Raw genomic sequence first — 25,871 nt, 5'->3', positions numbered from 1 at the left:
CTGATAAATTTCTTTTGATCACGCCTTCACTGCTGGTATATGCTACCTTTTGTATGTGTCTCTCCGCATAGAGGGTCTACGGAGAATCTGTATTTTGTTAACTCTTATACTTGATAGACTGAAATCAACTCATAAAAAGTACTAATTTTGGAATTTGCTCATGCTGAGCTTGCAGCGTGCACAAGCTTTATCGACAAGAGAGGGTTATAGTGGATATGGAGCAGAACAAGGTGAAAAGGTATGAAACACTTTGATCATGTTTTAGATCCCAGTCTTAGTTGTAACTGCAGATTCATCATAAATTTATCAGTAGTGGTTTGTATCCTTTATGTAATTACATGTTTTGTTGAATTTATTTTTCTGTTATTTGTTAAACTCTTCAAATTTCCCCTGTTTTGTCTTTTTGCACTGTTATTAACTTTTTACTTCACATTGTTAATTTGTTAGGAGACGTGCTAGGCACTACTTATTTTTTGATTTGTACCAACCTTACCCTTGAGTCCCATTGACATTTCTTTGGTCAGGAGTGGACATTAATATAATGTCATTTCATTTTATTTATGTGAAATGTAATTCTTGCTCAAACTAGATATTATTTTTGAAAACATGCAAACTTGTTTTTGGTATTCCTTAATTTGTGCACATTAATAATAAAGCTAGTGGTTTGCAAGAGTCGGTAGTTAGAAGGTTTGAGCCAATTTAACATTGCACAAGAAAAACATAACGAAGCTAATCTTTTACCCCTGCTAGTGTCATTTCATTTTAGATTGCTTGGAATTTGAAGGCACATTGAACAGGTCTTTACTGTTTAAGGATGGTAATTTGCTGAAAAAAGTCTTAATGAAACACCATCTGTACAAAGGATTACCTGCAGTTAACTGATGTGTAATTATTGGGCAAAAAAGACTGCCCATCTGGGAACATGCAATAATTAATGGATTCTTTATTGGCATGCTCACATATTTGGCTAAATTGGATCACACCAAACAAAGTCATTTTTTAAAAGAACTTGCAATATAACTTACCTTTGATTTCTCACAAGAAAATATTAATTGTAACAATCAATGTTTCTTTTAGTAGGAAAGCCATCTATTTCAAATTAATCAATAAGCAATACATTGAAGCTCACTGTATTTTACGTTCCTTTGTTTCCTGTGTGTTGTTTAATTCCAAGAATTAGGCGAGTATTGAGCACACGATGATATTTTCTGTTAGTTGCATTGTCAACAGTTTATGTCAGTAGACATAAATTTGAGCTTTTCATGTTTGTTGATAAGTGTTTATTGGCTTAATGTAAGAGGCTAATCCATTAATAAAGGCCTCCAATCTGAGTGACAATTAACAAAAGAGGCTAACCCATTCATTCTGAGATTATTGATACAAGTCTTATAAGTTATATCTTTCTGTCAATCTCACAACTTTTCTTGACATTGATAGGAGATCCCTTTGGATTCTCATCTTGCCAGATTTATCAATGTCAATTATTTTGTAGTGAAACCTGGAGATCAGGCTTCTTTATCTCTTCTTTTGTCTGCTTTTTACTGTTTATTCAAAATCTCTAGACAGCAAGCCCTTGTCATTTTGGCAATCTACATTGAGTCCATATTTTCTCTGCTGGATTGTGAAAGTGTCTTAGTTGTTTTCCACATGCACTTGTATTTTAGCAAACTGTGTCTTCATCCATGGCCTTACATATCTTTGAGATTAGGCTTTTGAGGATTTATAGGCTCTTAACAGTCTTTGATTTCTTTAGGATGATCGTCCAGTCAATTGAAGTCCAGACGTTTTAATTCCTGCTTAAGCAGCTCTTGGATATTTCCTATGAGGAAGCCTTGTGTTTGTCCTTGTTAGGTTCTGGAAGCATGTTTTGTCCTTGTTAAGCCTGTCTTCTTTATCTTTCTTTAATCTTTATTAGGCCCTTTTGGGTGGGATTATTCTCAAGTTTATGTGGGTTCTTTTCCAAGTCCAAAATTTATTTCATGACCCTATCTATCGTGTGCAACATGAGAGGGACCGAAGAAAGACTTTCCTTAATATAGGAGGCTGTAACATGTATGGCTTCTGCTAATGCACCTACAAATGAAAATGTTACGGAAGAGAAAGACTGGGATTAAGAATTTTGAATGGATGTAAATCTGAAAATGTAATTCAATGCCAATTCGAAAACATATCCTAACTGGAATATTTTGGGATTGCATCATTGTATTTTGAAAATTTAGGATGCATGAAAGAAGGGCTTCTGTGTGCAAGCAAATATATGATTGAGGAATGCAGAACAGGAAAATAAAATTTGCAATAGGACCCAACAAGCAGTATCATACTTGGTTATTGGAAGAATTAAAATATATCACATCTATACTGGGTAGCAAGACATTTATTTAATCCTAGTTTTCTCATATTTTTTCTTGGTTATAAATGTTTCGGTGTCTTACTATTGTTTAATTACTTTGGTATAATCTACACATGCTTATTCATTGTTATGGTTGTATATATTATATATGCAGGTTCTTAGGACTGCTTTATCAAGGACATTTTATGGAGATCTTGGCATAAAGGATTCTGAAATCTTTGTTTCTGATGGAGCAAAATGTGATATTTCCCGTCTTCAGGTGGTTAAACTTCTTGTTCATGATAGTCTCTGTTCTTTTCTCAACCTAATTTTTTTTGTTTGTTATAAGATATTTTTCAGTATTTTTTGAGTTTTTTTTTAAAATAAAACTGAGAAATATGATATTAAAAAGACTGCAGCTAAGCTAACAGCGAGCATACAAAAAGCAATGATATAGAGTATCTTACAAAATGACAACTCTCAGGAACCACTTAAGAAAGTTTGCTAATGTCTAAGATTATTACATTCCAGCTGTTCTTGCAAGTAAACTGCTTAATGAAAACTCCAAATAATTTAATTAATTTAAAAACATAAAACTCAGTGAAACACGCACTGACTGTTTGCCTCCTGTCCAACATTAGATGGGATAGAATTCTTCTGCTCAATATCCATGACATCTTTCATCTGGTGTACTGTTTCCTCCTCTTTGAAATCTGCCTGGACAGAATTAATTAACATCCTGTTGTTTGAGGCTGAGGAGTGGGAGTCTTTATTAAGGCTGATTGCTAAGTTCCTTGGCATGCCACACTCTACTTCCAGAGCATCTAATTTCAGCCCAATGTTTTAAAACTCCGACTCCGACTCCGACTCCGCTGAGGGTCGACTCCGACTCCGCCTCCGACTCGGTATCGACTTGGCTGGCTCGATTTCAATGACTTGGTCGTGCTAAAAAGTACATTAAATATTTATTTTTTATAAAAACACATAATTTTAAAGATTTTCATTCATGTTTCCAAACACAGCATTAGAATATAGATAAAAGACAACATATGATCAAAGTAGGCTCATGAATATATCCATTATATCAAAATGGCACCCAGTGCACTGTCCAATACATACACGATGATGATATAGAGATCAAAACAAAAACACATAACCAAGGAGTCTATAAATGGCCTCTACAACAAAAGTCTGTGACCAGTACTACTGGCTACTGCTAGAGTTGCCAACATCATCTGGCTCAGTGTTACTTGGGAGCGGGAGCGAAAGTGGGGAGCGAGAGCGAAAACGGGAGTGGGAGCGACATTTTTAGAAGCTCCTGGTTTGGGAGCGAATCCCAGAGGAGTTTGACAACCAATGTCACTAACATCAAGGTACATAGAGGGATTGGTGCTCTTGATTAAATACGAGTTCCATACCTTAATACATGACAAAATTCAATGGAAACATTGCAATCCTCCAATCCTGAAATCCTGAAAAACTGATAAGTCTGCTGGATTTTGAATGAAATCTAAAATTCTACTTTCTCCATATGAAATCCAATGAGGCCAGAACCACTCTCAAACATCCTGAGTCATTTCATGGTAATGTTAAAAATTTAAATGAAGATGAAAATGAAGATTAAGGAGAATGTCACTTTTACTTTAAGAATTTAACATTACCATGAAATTTGAATAGCATATCAATACTAAGAGAGGGGAATGGACCCCAAATAGCATTTAACTAATTTAGAAAACACCTTGGAGTCCAAACCAATCAACAAACACTTCAAAATTTCATTAAAAAGAATGACAAATCGTTGTTTTGATGGGGTTACGGGCCACAGGTTATGACTTGGCTGAGTCAATACGGAAATGGCCGAGTTGGCCGAGTCATGGCTAACTCGGCCTCCTGAACCGTTTCCTCCACCGAGTCACAATTCTGGGCATTGAAACGGATCAACTCGGGCGTTTCCGTTTCGAATCGACCGAATTTTAAAACTATGTTTCAGCCTTTGTTGTACCAAATGTTTCATGATTGTTGCATCCCGTGAGGCATGTTGATGTTCATTCTCATGAAGTTTAGAGGTCACCTGTGACACTGCAATAACTGATTTACTTTTCCTACTTATTTCATCATAAGTTATTCATGAAATTACTTCAACAAACATTAAAATAAATACTGTTGCAGATATCACACCGTAATACAGAAACAAACATATGCACACATTGACACAGTTATTTTGGATTAATGTCCTTGGAAAAACCCAATGTGGGAAAACCGGTGCAGCAAGGGAGGATTTTATTATTCAACAATTTTCTAGTACAACAGGGTGCCAAACTAGCTTACCCACAGATAGACAAAATTCCAGCACTTCTTCTGAACCCAACGTAGGCCCTACTGACCTTTGCATCAGTTTGAAACCCTTTGTGTCAACCTACTGAGGCTCTGCGCAGCCTCTTTGGCCTTCTGCGTCACTCCTGCAACCTCTGCATGGATGATGCAGGCCCTTCTGGCTCTATGCAGTCTCTGCTGCCTCTGCGTGGCTTCCTCTGGCTTTGCGTCTGCCTCTTCTAACTCTGCGCTGATCTCTTGTCTCTGTGTTTCATACTTGTTGCCAACCGACTGCTCTTCAGACCACTGGTTCAATTTCTTAGCAAACCCCACTCTAGAAATTGAATTGACTAGTCTCCCTCAGTGTGTTCTCCAAGTGACCCTCAAGCCTCCTCTTATACTTTCCTCGTTGACAAATCAATGATTGAGATTAAGTCCCTAATCAACGACTAAGATTAGATCTGGCTTGATCCATGTCTTTTGGACCATTCTAACATAGCTTCATATTAATACACATTAATATTTTATTTTCCCTAAGCTTAGACTTAGGGTCTCCATTAAAAATATTAATTATTTTAATATCTCCTGAACTATTTAGAATCTGCCCAAATCCTTTATGGGTCTTGGAGATTTCATGTGCCCCAACATATCCACCAAATTTCGTGGCTAGAGCACATCCGATGCTACCCCATATCAACACTCCCTCTTAACGAGGACTATGCTCTAGTAATACTCCTCACTAAGTATCACCCTAATCATCCGACATCGGTCCCTGTGCTGATGTTAAGCCTCCATGCCCAACATCCTCTGCATTGCTGCATCCTATACTGCTGCTCATGACTCTGCTACTGCCACTGCATCTGTACGACAACTCCCTCTGCATCTATGCTGTTGCTGTTCCCCTTTCTCCCAACACCGCATCCACATTGCAACTCCCTCTGCATCTGTGCTGCTGCTGGTCCTTTCTCCCAACACTGCATCTGCACTGCAACTCCCTCTTCATTCGTGCGGCTAACAGACTACTTCTGAAAGGGGTTCTTTACCATCCCCATCTTTTCCCTGAAGTAGTCAAATTTTGACTTTCCAAGGGCCTTGGTGAGGATATCTGCCACTTGTTCCCCTGTAGGAGTATAGCTTAACTGTACAGCTCCTCGTTGGACACAATCTCTGACAAAGTGACACCAGATATCAATATGCTTCGACCTATCATGGAATACTAGATTCTCAGAGAGTTTGATGCAACTCTGATTATCACACATGATCCTGGTCGCCTCCATATTTCTTTTGAATAGTTTTACCAGCAGTTTTCTAAGCCATATGGCCTCACACGAAGTTGTGCTTGCTGCCATATATTCTGCCTCAGACGAGCTCAGAGCCACAGACTTCTGTTTCCTACTGCACCAGGAGGTCATTCCCGATCCAATGTTGAAACAATACCCATAGGTACTTTTCCGATCCACTGAACTTCCTGCCCAATCTGCATCAGTAAATCCACTCAACCTGATCTCCTTCCCCTTGGTGTATAAAAGCCCATAATCAACTGTTCCCTGTAAATACCTGAGAACGTGTTTGGCTGTTGCCTAGTGAGCCCTCTTTGGTTCCACGATGAACTGACTAAGGGTGTTGACAGCATAGCAAATATCTGGCCTGGTATTGACTAGATACATCAGGGACCCTATGAGCTGTCAGTATAGGGTGGGATCGACATCCTTGTCTTCTGATGCGTCAATCTTCTTCCAGTTGGTGATCATTGGCGTAGCCATAGGTCTACAGTCTCCCATTCCGAACCTTTTCAGGATTTCTGTAGCATAACTCCCTTGCCCAAGGAAGGTTTCTCCTTTTTGCTGCCAAACTTCCAACCCTAGAAAATAGTGCATTCGTCCCAGATCCTTCATATCGAACTCTGTGGCTAGATTCTTCTTGTAGTCCTCAATGAGTCTGGATGATCTTGTCAGGAAGAGATCATTGACATATAATACTAAGATAAGTGGCTCGTTCTCTACGACCAGATAGTAGAGATTCGGATCCACGTCACTCTTGACAAACCCCATCTTCTGCAAGTAGCCATCTATTCGACAAAATCACACTCTTGGTGCCTACTTCAGCCCATACAAGGCTTTCTTCAGTCTGCATACATGAGACTTCTTCTCATGAGTTTCAAAGCCCTTTGGTTGTTCAATGTATACCTCTTCTTCTATTAGCCCATTCAAAAATGCCGTCTTGACATCCATCTGATGGATCTCCCATCCCATCTGGGCTGTAAGAGATATCACGGTCCTAATAGAGATGTATACCTGGCGACCGGGGCGAAGGTTTCTTCATAGTCAATCCCTTCCCTTTGAGCATACCCCTTAGCCACAAACCTGGCCTTGTATTTTTCAACACTGCCGTTTGCAGCATATTTGATCTTGTAGCTCCATCTTGAACCTACCACAAATCTGTCTTGAGGCCTTGACACCACCTCCTAGACATCATTTGCCATTATGGAGTTATACTCCTCCACCATCGCATCTAACCAGACCTGATGCTGAGTTGCCTCCTTGAAGCTGGCAGGCTCCCCATCTTGAGCCACTAACACCTGATACCTGTTTGGCTGTTTTCGCTCCCTTTTACTGTTTCTTGGCTCTCCGATGAAGTTCTCTGCATCACGCAGGGTCTGACAAAGTTCCCTGTTGGTTCTTCCTCTGCCAGCAGGTGCTTCGGTTTGCTCCTCCTCCTCATCTTGAGAATCTTCCTGATCTGAGGAAGAATTCTTCACTTCCGTTGGTTGAAGAGGCATGACCAACGAATCCTCTTTTCGCTGCTCCTCGGAAGGCATTTTGTGAGATGTTCTGAAAGCTCTGTCCTCCATGAACTTTGCATCTCGTCGTACTACTACCTTCTTGGTCCCTGGAAGATAGATTCTGTATGCCTTAGCGTTCTCGCTATATCCTACCAGATACCCCTTTTCTGTAGTCTGATCCAACTTCTTCCTCTTTTCTTCGGGTATGTGACAATATGCTAAACTCCCAAATATCCTGAAATGACTGACTTCAGGGGTCTTCCCAGTGAAGACTTTCTCTGGAGTAATTTTGCCCAATGCTCGATCAGGAGTCCTGTTCTGGACATAGACAGCTGTGTTGCATGCTTCCACCCACAAGAATTTTGGCATATTCTAATCATACAACATGGCCCTAGTTGCTTTTACAATAGTCTTATTTTTCCTTTCTGCCACCCCATTCTGCTTCGGATTGTAGGGAATTGTCCACTCTCTTCTGATGCTCTCCTTAGCGCAATAATCAGTGAAGTCCTTATTGACATATTGTCCACCATTATCTGAGCGCAAGACTTTTATTTTCTTACCTGTCAGATTCTCCACTAGAGCCTTGAATTCCTTGAATCGACATAAAACCTCATCCTTGGTTTTCAGAAAATAGATCCAAGTTTTCCTCGAGGGGTCATCAATGAAGGTAAGGAAATACTTGGCACCGCTGAGAGCTTTGACAGACATAGGTCCGCAGATATATGAGTGTATCAATCCTAGTACACTCTTGGCCCTGTGGTTGCTCCTAGCAAATGTCGTCTTGGCATACTTTCCTAGAGCGCATCCCTTGCATACATCATCTCATCGTACTCAGATCCGGAACTCCTGTTACAGTGCTCCTGAGAATTCTCAGAGCTCCATAGTGCAAGTGACCCATCCTTCTGTGCCATAGTTTGTTCAAGTCTTTGTTCCTATGACTACCTATTAGTGCCATTGGAGATTCTAGTTGTAATCTATACAACCGATTACTTTTGATCCCGATCTGCACTTTCTTTTTCCAACTGGGGTGTTTGACGTATACCTTTTCCTTGATGAAGTGGATGTCATAGCCCTTGCCTTGTAGTTGTGACACGAAAAGTAAGTTCATCCCCAATCCTGGTACATGCAACACATTTGTGGCACGGAACCGCTCTCCCGATTTTGTCTGAAAAACTATGGTACCCTTTCCTACTGGAGTACACTTTGCTTTGTTCCCCATTGTGATTTGAAAGTTCATCTTCTCTTCTCGATATTCTGAGAACACTCCCTGATTCCCGTCATATGCCACGAGGCTCCACTGTCTATAGACCATACTTCTGATGATGCGACACTGGTCATGCACACCACTTCTTCTTCCAACCTGGAACCCAACATAGAGAAATCAAAATCTCTCTCTCTTGTGCAATCTTCTGAAAATCTGTGTGAGTCCCCTGAGGTGGATGCCTCTGCATCGTGGTCTCGACCCATAATTGATTTTCCCGTTCTGTCTCTGATTACTTCCTCTGATACCTTGTGAAAATTCTATCACTGCAGCAACTGATTTACTTTTCCTACTTATTTCATCATAAGTTATTCATGAAATTACTTCAACAAACATTAAAATAAATACTGCTGTAGATATCACACCGTAATACAGAAACAAACATATGCACACATTGACACAATTATTTTGGACTAATGTCCCCGGAAAAACCCAATGTGGGAAAACCGGTGCAGCAAGGGAGAATTTTATTATTCAACAATTTTCTAGTACAATAGGGTGCCAAACTAGATTACCCACAGATAGACAAATTTCATCACTTCTTCTGAACCCAGCATGGGCCCTACTGACCTCTGTGTCAGCTTGAAACCCTCTGCGTTAGCCTACTGAGGCTCTGTGCAGCGTCTCTAGCCTTCTGCGTCATTCCTGCAGTGTCTGCATGGATGACGCAGGCCCTTTTGGCTCTGCGCTGTCTCTTCTGCCTCTACGTGGCTTCCTTTGGCTCTGTGTCTGCCCCTTCTAACTCTGTGCTGATCTCCCGTCTCTCTGTTCCATACTTGCTGCCTCCTGATTGCTCTCCAGACCACTGGTTCAATTTCTCAGCAAACCCCGCTCCAAAAATTGAATTGACTGGTCTCCCTCAGTGTGTTCTCCAAGAAACCCTCAAGCCTCCTCTTATACTTTCCTCGTCGACAAATCAACGACCGAGATTAAGTCCCTAATCAACGGCTAAGATTAGATTTGGCTTGATCTATGTCTTTTGGACCATTCTAACACAGTTTCATATTAATACACATTAATATTTTATTTTCCCTAAGTTTAGACTTAGGGTCCCCATTAAAAATATTAATTATTTTAATATCTCCTGAACTGTTTAGAATCTGCCCAAATCTTTTTTGGGTATTGGAGATCTCATGTGCCCCAACCTCTCCACCAAATTTCGTGGCTAGAGCACATCCGATGATACCCCAATTCAACATCACCAAGAACTGGGAGATTCTATTACACTAGATAGACATCATGCTGTCTAAGAGTTCTCTTAAAAGTTAAATTCCAGAACATCCCTGTGATTCATGATTTTTAGGATTGAAAGAAAGATATTTGTAGGCCGAATCGAGATGGAGACAGGATATCCAAAGTTAGCTCTAGCACACAGGAGGTTCTCTGTCCCACGAACCTAGCAGAGAGAAAACAAACACACCATTCTTCGACAAATGACTGTAACCTGAACTGAAACTCTTTATCACATACAATCCCAGATGTAACCCAAAAGATATATCTCAAACATTTCAAAACCAGAGTGTATAGAGACCATGATTGGTTGCTATCGTAGGACAGAAAGCAAGTAGAATAAATGCTACAGGAATTCAAGAGAATAAAAAGACACTGCCTGAGCACCTTTTTCTTAACCATGTCCAAACCACAAATAGAGAGACCAAATATTGAAATCCAAACATGTTCTAGAAAGCCACACACCCAGTTGTTCACTGAATGCCTCCAGAATCAGACACTTGTATACTCCAATCCCAGAGAAACAGCCTTATGATAGAAAATGATCTTACCTAATGAAATTGGATATGCCTGAGAGCCCTGCAGAAAATGCTGCAAATTATATTTCAGTTGTGTGCCATTGTCCCACCTTGCTGCCAGGGTATCCATAAAGCCAAGTTCAAAAGATTGGACTGCGATTCAATTTTGCACGCAGATGGGATGGGATCACATCCTTGCATATCCCCTTCCCATGCTTGGAAACTGAAATGATAGATGATGCTGCATGTGTTGTTTAATGAAGATGAGATGTGGGGTGGAATTTCTAACCTTGATTTCTTAGGGGATGAAACAATTCAATCGTCTCTCGTTTTTTTTTCTAAGTTGCATGGATTTGATAAGGTGACGTGAGTCTGCTTTCAAATTGAAGTCTCACAGAACTTGATAATATGAGACTCTAACCTGGTTGTTTACCGCCTTATTGATTCGAGTGATGATCAGAGTGAGCTTGTTGTCCGTAAGAGTTGATTTTCATATCATCGATTTGATGATAACACTTGAATCTCCTATAGCTATCAAAGATTAAATGTTGGCTTCTTAGGCAAGGAGGAGACCTTGGAAAAGAACATAAGCCTCAGTTTGGTTGTTTGTGGTTTGACCTAGACCCCAGGTATAGATTATTTCTGTCTTTTCTTTGGGATAAAAAATGATCACCCTCCACCACCACCCTCCACCCACTCCCCTGCACCTGCCACTTGTCAGTATTTTTGAGTTCTTAACGAGGGAAACTGTGTCTAATATACTGATTGAAGTTCTCTAAATTGCATTAACAGTCTTGCTTTCAGTGTAAGTTTGAGTCATTTAACTGCAGGCATGGAAAGCAGTGATAACTATTACTCACAAACTAAGTAACATGACACGTCCTTTCCCCCGCTCCTTGTGTCATGTATTTCATTTGTCGGACATGACACATGTCCGACATGAGTTTGAGTTGTGCTGTTTGCAGGACATGCGTTTGACTGTTGTTGGACAAGCCCTTTTGTTGTCCCCAAATTTGGACACATGTCAAGTCAAAAAGCATCTTAAAATCGATTTATTTCCTCATTTTCATGCAATGCAGTCACAGGTTCGAAGCTCTCAAAGGTTTTGGAGTGCAGCTAAGAGTGATTAAGCAATGTTGGAAGGAATTCCAGGTGTTGGGAAGTGGATTTGTCCTGTTGGCATTATGATGCATGTGTTGTACTTGATGGCAACCCTCTCATAGAATAATATCTCACTTATGTATAACTGGGTGAATCTTCAGAAGAGATATCAGATGTGACTGATGAAGGACAGCTCAAAGGAATCAGATGATGAATCTTCAGAAGAGATATCAGATGTGACTGATGGAGGACAGCTCAAAGGAATCAGATGATAGTTCTAAGTATGACAAGTTAGCTTTGCCATCAAGTCCAAAGGGGGAGATTGTTGGCATTATGAGATAAGTGTTGTCCTTGATGGCAAACCTCACTGATGACAAATCATAGTACAGAAGGTCAGCAGCAAGGAATTGATGATCAGACTATAAGAAGAAGAGAAAGTTCATACACGCAGGTTCGTTAAGCCCAAGTCGCGTGTACACGCAGGTTGGCTTCATCAAAAGCGCGTGTATGTGGAAAAGTACCTTTGGTCCATGGCGGTTAGTCCTTGGAAGTTGTGCCTATGGTTTCGGACCATTGTGTCTCGACGGGCGTGTCGATCCCTAGTTTTGAAGTTGATGGTATTGGATTTCTATGGTTTTGGCTCTTGGTATTGAACAAGGCCTAAGGCTATATAAAGGGAAGGAAATCATTAGGCAAGTGTATCTGAAATGTCTTGAATATCTGATGAAGCATTAGATCCAGTATGCAGGGTTATGGGTTGATGATGCATTGCTTGATCTGAGCTAAGGAGAGATCTCACCGGTTGATGGAGAAGTAGATCTAAGGAGAGATCGGGATCAAATGGTTTGAAATGAACTATCTTTATGATGCTTATTCTAGATCTACATACTGACGCATGTATTGTTCTATAAGTGTTATGAGTATGACTGATGTCTGGTACAGCTGCAAGTTATGAGAAATTATTTTTAGATCTGTACGCGGGTTGGCTTTGATAAAAGCGCGTATACACGCGGGTTTGATTCATCGAAGTAGCGTATACATTGTAAATCTTAATATTTGAAGTTGCAGATGGATCTGATGGTTATTACAGAGTTCTGTGTCTGCTCTGTGTTCTGGTGACTGTTGTTAACAGGGTTTCAGTGATTCAGAGTTTGATGATTGTTTTGAGCTTCAATGATAGTTATGGGTCCAGTATGAAAATTGGATGAAAAGTGGCCTTACAGATTATGTGTTGTGCTTCAGTGTATCCAGTCTGAAAATTGATGAAACATGGTACCTGGAGGTGAGAAGATTGTAGGCAAGCACCTACGTACTAGTATCTAAGCTAGTACAAAAGCTAAAGGAGATCTTTGGAGCATTGTAGCAGGTAGCAGCCTGCGTACTAGTAAATGGATCGGCTAGTACAAGAGCAAGGGGGGTTGTAGCTCCCGTACTGGTATAAGACTGCACCAGTACAAATATTGTAAAAGGATTTTCTTATTAAGAAGAAGATTGAGATGACTTGCAGCAGGTGGTTTTCACCCACATTGGGTTTCCACCTTATATCTTTGTGTTCATGTGTGTGGCTCTTGTGTGATGTTTTGTTCTGTTACTCTGCACCTGTTTACTGTTAATATGCTTAATAATGATCTGATGCATTTACTGAAGATTAAGCTAACTGAATTATAAGATCTCTGGATATACGCGAGTTTCATTAGACACAGTAGCGTGTACACGCGGGTTCACTTAATTGAAGTAGCGTATATGTTTCTGAGTATGAAATTGAAAAAGTTTGATTGATCTGATAATACTGATTCACCCCCCCTCTCAGTATTATTTCCAACAATTGGTATCGGAGCAAGTCCTTTGATAGAAGCTTGATCGCTTGAAGGAGATCCGTGGAACAATGGGAAAGAAGCTTAAGAAGAAAGCTCATAAGAAGAAGAAGACATCTCAGAAGGACTATGACAGTGGGAGAATCGATTGGGGATTAGGTATAAGAGGCTCTTCAGATTCAGAATCAGATTCAGAATCATTATCAGGTATGAATGTGTTATCCTCTGATGTTCCTGCTATATTTCCTTGTGAAAGTGATGGAAGTGATAGTGAAATTACTGAACATGCTTTTATGGGTGAGCAAGAAAAGTATCAAATAGAGGCAGTATTTAGAAGGCTTACAGACAAAGTTAAAGATCAACAAGATCTATTGAACAAAAGGGAATGTGCTTTCAAAGAAGAAGTTACCAAACTAAAGGCCCAACTAGAAGAAGGAAACAAGGTAAGAAAGCTACTCAAGGACAAGGAAGACCAATGTCAAAAATTGCAGCATGAAGTGACATCATTAAGAAAAGAAGTCAACGAAAGAAGCACAACCATCAAGAAACTCAAAGATAGATCCAGCTACTATGAAAATCTTGAAGCTACGATCCTCTCACTAAAGGAAGATCTTGAAGAATCCAAGAAGCAGAATGAAGATCTACACCAAGCAATTGAAAAACAAGACAACGAAGTCATCAGCTTAAAATCACAGTTGGAATGTGCCTTCAGAGTTCGTCAAATTCAGCAGGATCTGTATGAAAAGCAAGAAAAGGAGATACTCAATCTAAGGCAACAAATGGAAGAAGGAAGAAAATATGGAGAAGAGATGAAGAAGCAATGTCTAGAAAAGGAGGAACAACTTCAAGTTGAGGTAAATATCTTGAAAGGTAAATTAGAAGAAAAGGATAAACTTTTGAGATTTCAAGATAGTACTAAAGCCTTGGATGATATTCTTAGTAGTCAAAGGTCTCCTGCAATCAAGACTGGTCTTGGTTTTCATGAATCTGTTGAAGGTGAATCTAGCTCACAAGGTGAGGCAAGGAACTCTAAAGAGAAAACTAAAATGATCGACAAGGAGATGAAAGGTCAACAATCAAGGAAAGAGACTCCTCAAAGAAAATCTTTTACTCCTCCTATGAATAATGTTGAATGTTATGTATGTCATAATCTTGGACATGTTGCAGCTAGATGTAGAAGAAGAAGGGTTCAAGACCATCATGCAGAAAGATCATCACACTCAAGGTACTTTAATGGATATTGCTTTGCTTGCAATATGTTTGGTCACAAAGCTGCTGATTGCTACAGGAGGAATATGAAACATGTAAGATGTTATGCATGTAACAAGCTTGGACATATAGCAAAGGAATGCAGGAACAAAGGATGGACATCACACCAAAAGGAGAAAACCTCATCACACTTGAAGATATGGAGGAAGAAGGAAGTACAGTCAGCACAATGTACTGAGACACAGCACAGCACAGACATATCAGACTCAGGGGGAGCTGAAAGTGTAAAACTTCAGCGTTCTGAATCTCATACGCAAGTTCCTTAAAGGGAAGTCGCGTATATACGCGAGTTAGACACTGCAAATTCGCGTATATGTCAGTCTGAGGAAAAGCAGTGGGAACAGGATCAGAAAAAGGATCTGATATGATTCAGTCTGTTATTTGCTCTATTGGTTACAGTCTGCTGAGGATGTGTGGAAATGTTTTGTTACTTGTATGATGTCTAGAAGTGTTTTTGATCCTAACTTGAGGATGATGATGTTTTGATGCTTATTACTGATATATGCATGATCAGATCTAACAGATGGCACTGGTTGAGGGGGAGCATATGCCTTTAGTAATTCGTTGTTGGCATTATGGTTAATAATCCTTGGTGATGATTCTTATATGGCTAAATGATATATCTTGCTATGATGTGGTTGTGAGTTGTCTATGATAAACTCTCATATGATTCTTGAAGTTACATAGAAGATGTTCAGATCAGATTTATGGTTGATTCTTTGATGATGCATATATGGTGCTTACATGGTGATCTTCATAAGGACAAGGAGACGTACAAAGCTTGAATACACATCTTCCTCACTTGATGATGAGTCACTTATATACTGCTATTGTCATATGCATAAAGATCATACAGTTATGATGCAGGCACTCTTGTGGATAAGGATTGTTGCTGTTGATGATATCAAGAAGTTTTGTCAAATGAGCTTGAGCTCAAGATACATAATGCTGATACATGGATGACTACTCAAAGTTGCTTTATTGGAGACATGGTGATGAGTTCTTATCTATATGATGATAGGTTTATACTTACATATGTTAATTGATGCAGATGTTCCCAAGTAATGATACTTGGATCATGTAGAGCTTGATGAAATGGCTATGGTGGTTTCACACATGATACAATGTGAATGACTCTGAATTCTGTTCAAAGGGATGAATTGATGCAGACATACCTTGTTATAGGTTGATGACCTATTCTCTACAGGACATTTACAGGTTGCTGATATGGAAATTTGTGTACGCATGTTGTTTAAAGGATATCCGCGTGCATACGCCGTTTTACAAGGGGATAGTCGCGTATATGGTGTACGCGTGTTGCGTAAGGGATATCTGCGTATATACGCGTGTTTATGTGTATACAGTCGCGTATATGGAGATTTGAAGGAAATCAGCAGGGACAGATGTTGGTTGCAGAAAGTCTGATATAGGTCTGACAGAGATCATCTGGCACAGGTTCAAGGGGAGCAGATAATCTTCCAATGATGCATTGTTGGCATTATCTTAAAGCTTTTGGTTCTAGTTCACATTTGGTGTTGATTTCAGGAGGAACAAAGGCGAAAGGAGAAGTGACTTTCATAAGTCTTGGTCTAGTTATTTCGTCTCTATGTCATATATCTCTTTTGTGGTATCTCTTTCATGGTGTCAAGGTCATGTAACGGCCTATTTTGGTTTCCCCACTATGCCTGGGATGATTGATGCAATGTGTTTGGTTGTCATATGTAAAATTTTGATGTATTCCCACTTGGTTGGGTGGATGAGTCAATTTTTGTATATCCTCACTTAGTTGAGAGATGGATGTATGTATGAGTCCTAAGTGATAGGAAGGTCCTTTATGATGTATAGAGTCATGTTCTTCTTGAAGAACATCTTTTGTAGACCTTGCTTACAGTCAGGGAGAGCATGATCAGCACACTTCAGTGGTACAGAGATTCAGCATGTACTCAGGGGGAGCATGGACAGATTGGTACACCTTGGCATATACAAAGGGGGAGATTATTCAGAGATTTCAGCAGGTACTCAGGGGGAGTATGGACAGTGGAATGATTCAGCAAAGGAAGAGAATATCTTGGTCCACCCTTTGCCCTTGATGTCAAAGGGGGAGAATGATTTGGTGTTGTTGCCATCAAGTCCAAAGGGGGAGATTGTTGGCATTATGATGCATGTGTTGTACTTGATGGCAACCCTCTCATAGAAGAATATCTCACTTATGTATAACTGGGTGAATCTTCAGAAGAGATATCAGATGTGACTGATGAAGGACAGCTCAAAGGAATCAGATGATGAATCTTCAGAAGAGATATCAGATGTGACTGATGGAGGACAGCTCAAAGGAATCAGATGATAGTTCTAAGTATGACAAGTTAGCTTTGCCATCAAGTCCAAAGGGGGAGATTGTTGGCATTATGAGATAAGTGTTGTCCTTGATGGCAAACCTCACTGATGACAAATCATAGTACAGAAGGTCAGCAGCAAGGAATTGATGATCAGACTATAAGAAGAAGAGAAAGTTCATACACGCAGGTTCGTTAAGCCCAAGTCGCGTGTACACGCAGGTTGGCTTCATCAAAAGCGCGTGTATGTGGAAAAGTACCTTTGGTCCATGGCGGTTAGTCCTTGGAAGTTGTGCCTATGGTTTCGGACCATTGTGTCTCGACGGGCGTGTCGATCCCTAGTTTTGAAGTTGATGGTATTGGATTTCTATGGTTTTGGCTCTTGGTATTGAACAAGGCCTAAGGCTATATAAAGGGAAGGGAATCATTAGGCAAGTGTATCTGAAATGTCTTGAATATCTGATGAAGCATTAGATCCAGTATGCAGGGTTATGGGTTGATGATGCATTGCTTGATCTGAGCTAAGGAGAGATCTCACCGGTTGATGGAAAAGTAGATCTAAGGAGAGATCGGGATCAAATGGTTTGAAATGAACTATCTTTATGATGCTTATTCTAGATCTACATACTGACGCATGTATTGTTCTATAAGTGTTATGAGTATGACTGATGTCTGGTACAGCTGCAAGTTATGAGAAATTATTTTTAGATCTGTACGCGGGTTGGCTTTGATAAAAGCGCGTATACACGCGGGTTTGATTCATCGAAGTAGCGTATACATTGTAAATCTTAATATTTGAAGTTGCAGATGGATCTGATGGTTATTACAGAGTTCTGTGTCTGCTCTGTGTTCTGGTGACTGTTGTTAACAGGGTTTCAGTGATTCAGAGTTTGATGATTGTTTTGAGCTTCAATGATAGTTATGGGTCCAGTATGAAAATTGGATGAAAAGTGGCCTTACAGATTATGTGTTGTGCTTCAGTGTATCCAGTCTGAAAATTGATGAAACATGGTACCTGGAGGTGAGAAGATTGTAGGCAAGCACCTACGTACTAGTATCTAAGCTAGTACAAAAGCTAAAGGAGATCTTTGGAGCATTGTAGCAGGTAGCAGCCTGCGTACTAGTAAATGGATCGGCTAGTACAAGAGCAAGGGGGGTTGTAGCTCCCGTACTGGTATAAGACTGCACCAGTACAAATATTGTAAAAGGATTTTCTTATTAAGAAGAAGATTGAGATGACTTGCAGCAGGTGGTTTTCACCCACATTGGGTTTCCACCTTATATCTTTGTGTTCATGTGTGTGGCTCTTGTGTGATGTTTTGTTCTGTTACTCTGCACCTGTTTACTGTTAATATGCTTAATAATGATCTGATGCATTTACTGAAGATTAAGCTAACTGAATTATAAGATCTCTGGATATACGCGAGTTTCATTAGACACAGTAGCGTGTACACGCGGGTTCACTTAATTGAAGTAGCGTATATGTTTCTGAGTATGAAATTGAAAAAGTTTGATTGATCTGATAATACTGATTCACCCCCCCTCTCAGTATTATTTCCAACATGTCCAGGCTCTACTAATGCCGTGCAATTAATGGCGACATTCCCCTTTATCTTTCATTTCATCCTTTTAATTTAACTTTTAACATTACTATTAATTGACTCAAGATGTTCGAGAGTGGTTCGGACCTCATTGGATTTCATATGGAAAAAGTAGAATTTTACATCCCACTCAAATTCTGGCAGGCTTCACAGTTTTCAGGATTTCAAGACTGGGGGGATTGTGTTTCCATTGGAGTCTGTCATGGACGAGGGCATGGAATTAGCATTTAATTAATAGGACCAAGCCCTCTATGTACCTCAATGTTGGTGGCATTGATTATTGAAGTCCTCTGTCATAACTCTAATAAAAATATACTTATCACTCAAAAAGAATCTTGATTTGACACGTTAAGCTTTTTCAATCATATTTTAATGCTTAGAGAGTGAGATTGATGATGACAATCCCAATATAGGCAATGATTTTGATGATATGTAGTACTAGTTATTTGTTGTATGATTTTTCTTGGACAGTATATAGTATAGGCCATTTAGGGCCTCCTTGTTGATGTATTTTTGGTTTAGAGATGTATTGCATTCAATGCTATTTTGGTTATATGCATTAATTGTATGAGTGAATTTGTATCATCATCATGTAAATGTTTTATATATTTCATATTTTATGTGTAATTCACTAATTTGTTATATTTTTAATATATATTATATTTTTTAATATATAATATATAACATGTCCTCTGTGTCATGTTATAGGGGGTTTCTGTGTCACGTGTCAGATACTTGTATTTTCGTATCCTCCATGTCTCATGTCCTCGTATCATGTGACTTAGCTCATAGAGAAAGTGGCTTGTTTGTAATGCTTATCCGTAGTTTACTCTTGGCTAACAACTATTTTTATAAAATTGATTAGTACTTGAATGAATGATTCTCTCATGGTATGCTATAGATAATGGCGTGGACCCTCTAGCCAATAAAAGGGACCACTTGTATAAGTAACTAGTAGGTTGGCCAAGATTTAGGCCCTACATGAGGAGTGTGCTGACTCTCGATTGACTTAGAAATTTAGACTTTAGTAATATAAGATATTATTATACTTATTCATACACAAATGGATTGGATTATTTGATATTGTTAACTTTTCGACTGATTGGAAGATATTATCCTATTTCAAATTAGATGGTATGCAGTTTACCGTCATTACTGTACTTATAGATGTGTGTCACATCCATTTACGGTGTATTAAATATTTTTGGGACTATTTTTGGCAAGTTGGAATGTTTCAATTGGTATTAAAGTAGGGCTGACTTCATACCAATGCTACAAGGAGTATGTTGTCTTCCCATATATATAATGAAGATTTACTGTAGTAACTCTGCCATATTATCTCCTATATTAATGTTAAATCACTTAACAATTTCGAGCTTCACTTATGTCAAATCAACATGATAACCTATTGCTGAAAATTACCAACCAAGAAGATAATGAATGGTGAAAATCAAATCTACAATTGAGACAATTTTGGATATATATATATGAAGATGAAGCACGCCTATTTACTATGGCCTCGTACCAAGGCTATTACAATCGTCTAGTTCTCCAAAACCATAGCTAGGGAAAACCATGAAAAACCCTAGTTCCACCAAAGATACTCCACGAACTAGTATCATGATAACAAGACTCCTTGGCACCAACCAAGATGTCCTCTCTCTCCTCTCCAACAAGTATTGCTTAGGGTTTAATCACAAAACCCTAATTCCCAAGACTGCAGGGATGAAACCTTAACCCTAGTATTCAAGATGCACCAAAAGCTCCAAGAAACTCTAGCAACTCCAAGACGAGAGATACAACACAAAGAAGAAAACTTGAGAGAGAGAGAGAGAGGTTAAAACACTTTTCTCACCACATCTTCGAGGCTTTTCTCATTAAATGCTAGTGCTCCTTATCGAAAAGGAAGAAGAATAACAATGAGTGAGTCAAAGGAATGATTCTCTCCTTCTTCTAATGAGGGGTAATGGATGCTAACAATACACAAGTGGGCCTAAACCCTTACAAGCAACCTACTACAAACAAGTAGGTCCATACATGTGAAGCACTACATTCCAAGGGCACACACGGTGATGTTGTACACAATCAAGGCTCCAAGGTGGTGTTGCTAAACAAGATGTGTCCACTTTCCTTTGTCAAAAGTGCAAATAGACTCCATCACTCTTTCAAAGCCATGCGATTCTTTGGGTCCACCCCACCGACATGATCATTGTCATCGCCCAAGCATCCCCAAGTCAACTCCAAGTCTTCATGCAAGCATTCCAACAACCCAATGACATTTAGGGTTGAACACCCCCCTTCTAGATTGTCAAGCACTACTCCTCCAATGCAAGGGATCCTCTGGGCAAGTAACATGCTATCACAAGGTCTCCAACTTTCCAAAGAGAAGACCACATAAGCACTCAATCTAGTTCTAGCCTATCAAGAGCAAGTCACCTCCACATGTGCATGTTCATCATAAAATGACCAAGGGCTCATTCATAGTCCATCTACCTCATACCATATGGTCCCAACTCTAAGTGTTAAGTGCCCTCCAACTGCGCAATGCTCCTCCTCCTAGGAACCTCTTCTAGTCAAGAAATTGACTCTGCCATTGTGTGAACCCATGGTGACCACGGTATTAACCTGTTAGGCAATTTTGATATATCAACTCTCTAACCAGGTCAAGTATCCACCCAAACTAAGCCATCCATTTGTCCATCAAGCATCACCAAGGGGCTAGGAGACATGGCATTCTCATAGCAAGGTAAAAACAATTTTTGAGTAATCGCCAAAACTAATGGAAGGGATAATGTTTTTACTAGAGCAAGAGGGATAAATAGAAAACTAAGGAAGGATAAGGGGGTTCAATCCTAAAATCTTAAAAGTTGTTAAGATTCTGAAATTTTGAATGGGATATGAAAATTTTCTTTCTCCATATGAAGTTTGATGTGGTTGGAACCACTCTTAAACATCTTGAAATAGTTAATGGTATTGTTAAAAGTTAAGTAAAAGGATAGAAAATGTAAGATAAAGGAGAAGCCTACTTTTACTTCAAGCTTCTGTATTACCATTAATTTTCAAGGTCATAAATTTCTCAAAGCTCAATCCCTATCTTTATTTTGACTTAAAGGGTTGTTTTATAGGTAAGGTGATATTTTCCTATGGGTCCCAATCTCCCCTTGAGAACTTAGGTCAACCTAGAAACTTCCAAAAATGTGTTGATTTTTCAAGTACAATAGATACAAGCACTAATTTCTGAAATATTGATAATTATTTCTAATGATGTAGATCTTATTTTAGCAATTCTAGTTCATCATTAAGCAATTACACTTCATAAATTCAATTATACATGCACAAGGACAGTGGAGATCACAATGCACAAGGAGAACACTAAATTTACCCTAGGGAAACCCACTTGGGGTAAAACCCAACAGCCTTTCCCTTATAGAAATTCTTTAGTTCAACAAGAGATACATCTAATATAGCTAGTCAACTATGAGGTCAAATTGACCAATAATGGTATGGTCAATCCTGGTCAAGCAACCCTCTTGTTAAGTCAAATTTCTACCCTTCAACTCTGGTCCTCTCTAATCTGCCTAGGCTGAATTTCAACCTCCCAGAATATGCCCATAAACTCGAATTTCGGCCGTGTTGCTTAGAATTTCGGCCGTGCTGCTTAGAAGCTCGACCTGCTGCCCAAAAACTACGCAGAATGTCACACGTGTGAAGTCGAGAGAGAGATGAATGCTAGAGATGAACTCATCCTTCTTCTTCTTTGCTGAGATGCCCAAAATATTACTTGTCTTGTGTGTGGTCGAATGGTGCCTTGTGGAGGAGGTCGATTGTGTTGAAATTGTAACTAGTGTCGGTCTTCATAATGTAATTTTATCATTGACATATTTATTATATTTTATTTTTGGTCAAAGCATGTTCTTCATGCTCAAAGAGTCAGAAGAATTTATTATGAGTCAAAAGAATTTGTATTTGAGTCATGTCCCATTTGGACATTTGAAAGAAAAGAAATTGAATTTTATTTTTGAATAAAAAAGTCAACACAAAAACCAAGTCAGCCTATGTGGCATCTATTCGATCCTCTTGGACAACTATATATAAGAGTTAACTCGACCTCTTGCCAGACCATTTTAGTTCATCACATCATACATTGATTTCTGAACCTAATCAAGAAGGAAGAACACTGAAGTCAAGGGAGAAGAGTAGAAAAGTCAAAGGATAGGAAAAATCAAATTTTCTGCCTTATTTTTGTTCACACGTGCGAAATTTCTGTGGCATATTTGAGGTAATTATAGGGCCAAAATTCGACCTCTATTGCAGACTGAAAATTCAGTGACTCTAACCAAATTTCAGGAAGTTTGACTAGTGTTGACTTTCGTTGACTTTGACTTGTTAGAGGAGACTTAGTGGAGGGTTGAATTGGAACATTTGTGGCAGTTTAGTGTTGGTATTGGTCTTAGTCTTGGTCTTGGATATCTCATTTTGATTTGATTCTATAAGAAGAAGATTGTTGGGCTTCCCCCATGTGGGATTTTGCCCTGGCTTGGAGCCTAAATGTTGTTGTCTCTTGTTTTTTTGTGATCTTTATATTTTTCACTTTTGTATAATTGCTTGATGAAGAAGATATAATAAGGAACAAAGAAGCCGACTAACGTTCACAAGTAATTATCAAGAAGAAAAATCAAGTATCATCTCTATTACACTTGGTTTCTCAACATGGTGTTAGAGCTAAGGTAAAAGGATGACAACTTGAAGATCAAAACTTGTTGGCATATTTGAAGACACTCTTGCAGCATCTATCTCTCTCTTTATCAAAGCAAAGAAAGAAGCCTTGAAGATCATATTGTTGAAGACATCTTCATAGAAACCATCACTCACTTAAGGACATCGTTGAAAGCTCTTGGAAATATCATCATAAAAAACTCTCGCTCACTCGTCAACATTCCTGGAGGCATTCTTATAACAAATACTTCTTTGACAAGTAGGTACTCTTCTATACTCTATGTCTAATCCTCCCAACCAAATGGCATCTATTTGTAAGGAAGGCAACAAAATTGATGGAGCTTCTAACTTCAAGGCTTGGAAAAAGAGAATTGATTTAGTTCTCAAAAAGAATGAAGTCATGCAATTTGTTGAAGGGACAATTTCACAACTAGAGAAGGACAATGCTCAAGATGTGGCCAAATACAATAAGGGAGAAATTAGAGCTCAAAGGATTCTCTTTGTGACTATCAAAGATCATCTTATCTCTTTTGTTTGAGATTTGTCTACATTCAAAGAAGTCTATGATAAATTGGTCAAATTATCTTTTGCCAATACTACTGGCTAGAAGATATCTCTAAGGAATCAACTCTATGGAACAAGAATGACAAAAGAAGAAATGGCTTCATACTTTATGGGAGTATCAAAAATCAAAGATCAACTTCAAGGACTTGGAGAAACCATATTAGACTTTGAATTAATTGCTTATGTAATCAATGCTCTACCTCCAGCTTGGGATGGTTTTGTAGTAGGTATTTATGCGAGAAAAGATACTTTGACTTTTGAAGAACTTTGGGTTTTATGTGTTCTAGAAGAAACAAGGTTGGAGACCAAAGATGATAGCGAACCCAAAAATGAAAACTCTCAAGCCTTCGCTGCTAGAGCTAAGAAGAAGTTTGGAAAATTTGGAAGATTTGGACCTCATCCCAAATACAACAATAACAAGCTTTATGGAAACCTGGATATGTCTAAGGTTCAATGCTTTGGTTGACATGAATATGGACACATGAAAAGAGATTGTCCCAAGAACTCTAAGAACAATAAAAGCAACAAAAGGAAGGAAAGAAATGAAGCAATAACAACTGAAGATGGAGCCAAAAAGAAACCCAAGGTCGAAGACAACAAGGACCTCTAGTATTAATAAATAATATGGCAAATACTAGGTTTGCAAACAAGTTTGTTTTTCATTTCTTATTTAGAAGATGCCAGTTAGAGTAACAATTACAATTATATTTTAAGGATGGAAGATTTTTGGGATTCGTAAATTGCAAAGTCACAAAGATCAAGTTTAAAAAGGAGCATATAATCTTGGAAGGAATTGAGTCATTGAAGTTGTCTACACAAAATTCTTGAAAAAGCATACGGTCGCATTTAAGATGTTCATGTCTCCAAAATTTCATCATGAAGATTTAGAGGCAACCATAATCTCTTTTAGTAGCGAGGGCTACAAGTTGACAATAAAAGAATCAAAGTCAATGTGCAACATTATAGAAAATTCCCCGCATGATATTCATCTCAATTTTAGTGAAGATAAGCTGACCATTGATATCATAGAATAAGTCAAGTGATACCACCAGTGCAAAGTATTTTAGAAGTAGACTAGATTTTGATAAAATAGATGGAAGAATTAGAAGGATGTAGCAAAGATTTTTCTACAGGAAGAGCAATCAATTTAATAGTATGCATTGAAGATAGTCAGTTGGATGGAAACATGAAAACAAGTTTCAAAAGAAGTTCAAGTTCTCTTACCTCAAATTAAATAAAAGGTTACTCCTAATTCTTGAAAATCATGAAGGAGTCTCATAAAAGATCTCATCTTCAGAGGGAGTTGGAAACAAAAACATATCAGATACATCGCTTTTAGATGTTTGGACAAAAAGTCAAAAGTTACTTATTAGCAAGATTCTTCTAGAAGGTTGGTTGATTGTTTACAAATATATGGCAACATCACTAAAGAGTTTTTATCCAACAACTAATTGGTTCGAATTTTGAACACATCATTTATATTGACAGAATTGATGTTGAAACTACTAATGGTCGTTTATACTTGGAATTTAACGTAATTTTTTGAAAGAATATGAATCAAGATTCTGTTGCAATGTGAAGGAAGAAAATGTGAAGGCTTGTACAAATGAACTATATGGAAGTTTGGCTCCATAAGATGCTTGATGTACTACTTGATGACATGATAAATTCAATTACGAATAGCATCAAAGAACCAGGAAGATCGAATCACATTATGATTCGTGACTTGATGAAGCCGTGAAGTTACAATATATCTCCACTGATGAATAGGTAGCAGATGTATTGACGAAGTCCCTTACTATCAAGAAGCATGAGTATTTTCGAGACAAGCTTCGACTTGTGGATATCTCCTCCTTGGTTGAGAGGGAGTGAAGATGGTCACCGTGTTCTCCATGTGTCATGTACTATGGCCAGGATTAACAACCGTAAGTCTAGTGCATGAACACTGGTAGGGAGAATGGTGGATTGGATAAGGACTAACAATCGTAAGTCTAGTGCACGAACACTGGCAGGGAGAATGGTGGATTGGATAAGCATCAG

The 25,871-nt window shown here is 38.8% G+C and overlaps 1 protein-coding gene across 1 annotated transcript in view; it reads left to right on the top strand.

The window, feature by feature from the left end:
• Positions 1 to 25,871, top strand: part of LOC149226410 (putative LL-diaminopimelate aminotransferase, chloroplastic) — a 310,774-nt gene that overhangs the window by 142,190 nt on the left and 142,713 nt on the right. The window contains 2 exon segments of the mRNA XM_089377483.1: positions 176 to 238; positions 2,505 to 2,609. Coding sequence (XP_089233609.1) covers positions 176 to 238; positions 2,505 to 2,609 — 168 coding nt within the window.

The sequence above is a fragment of the Pinus tabuliformis genome, chromosome J, assembly GCF_031772625.1.
Source record: "Pinus tabuliformis cultivar Carrire ecotype Pingquan chromosome J, CPIR1, whole genome shotgun sequence".
NCBI lineage: Eukaryota > Viridiplantae > Streptophyta > Pinopsida > Pinales > Pinaceae > Pinus > Pinus tabuliformis.
The sequence above is the reverse complement of the archived record's forward strand: the minus strand, read 5'-3'. Positions and strand labels throughout refer to the sequence as shown.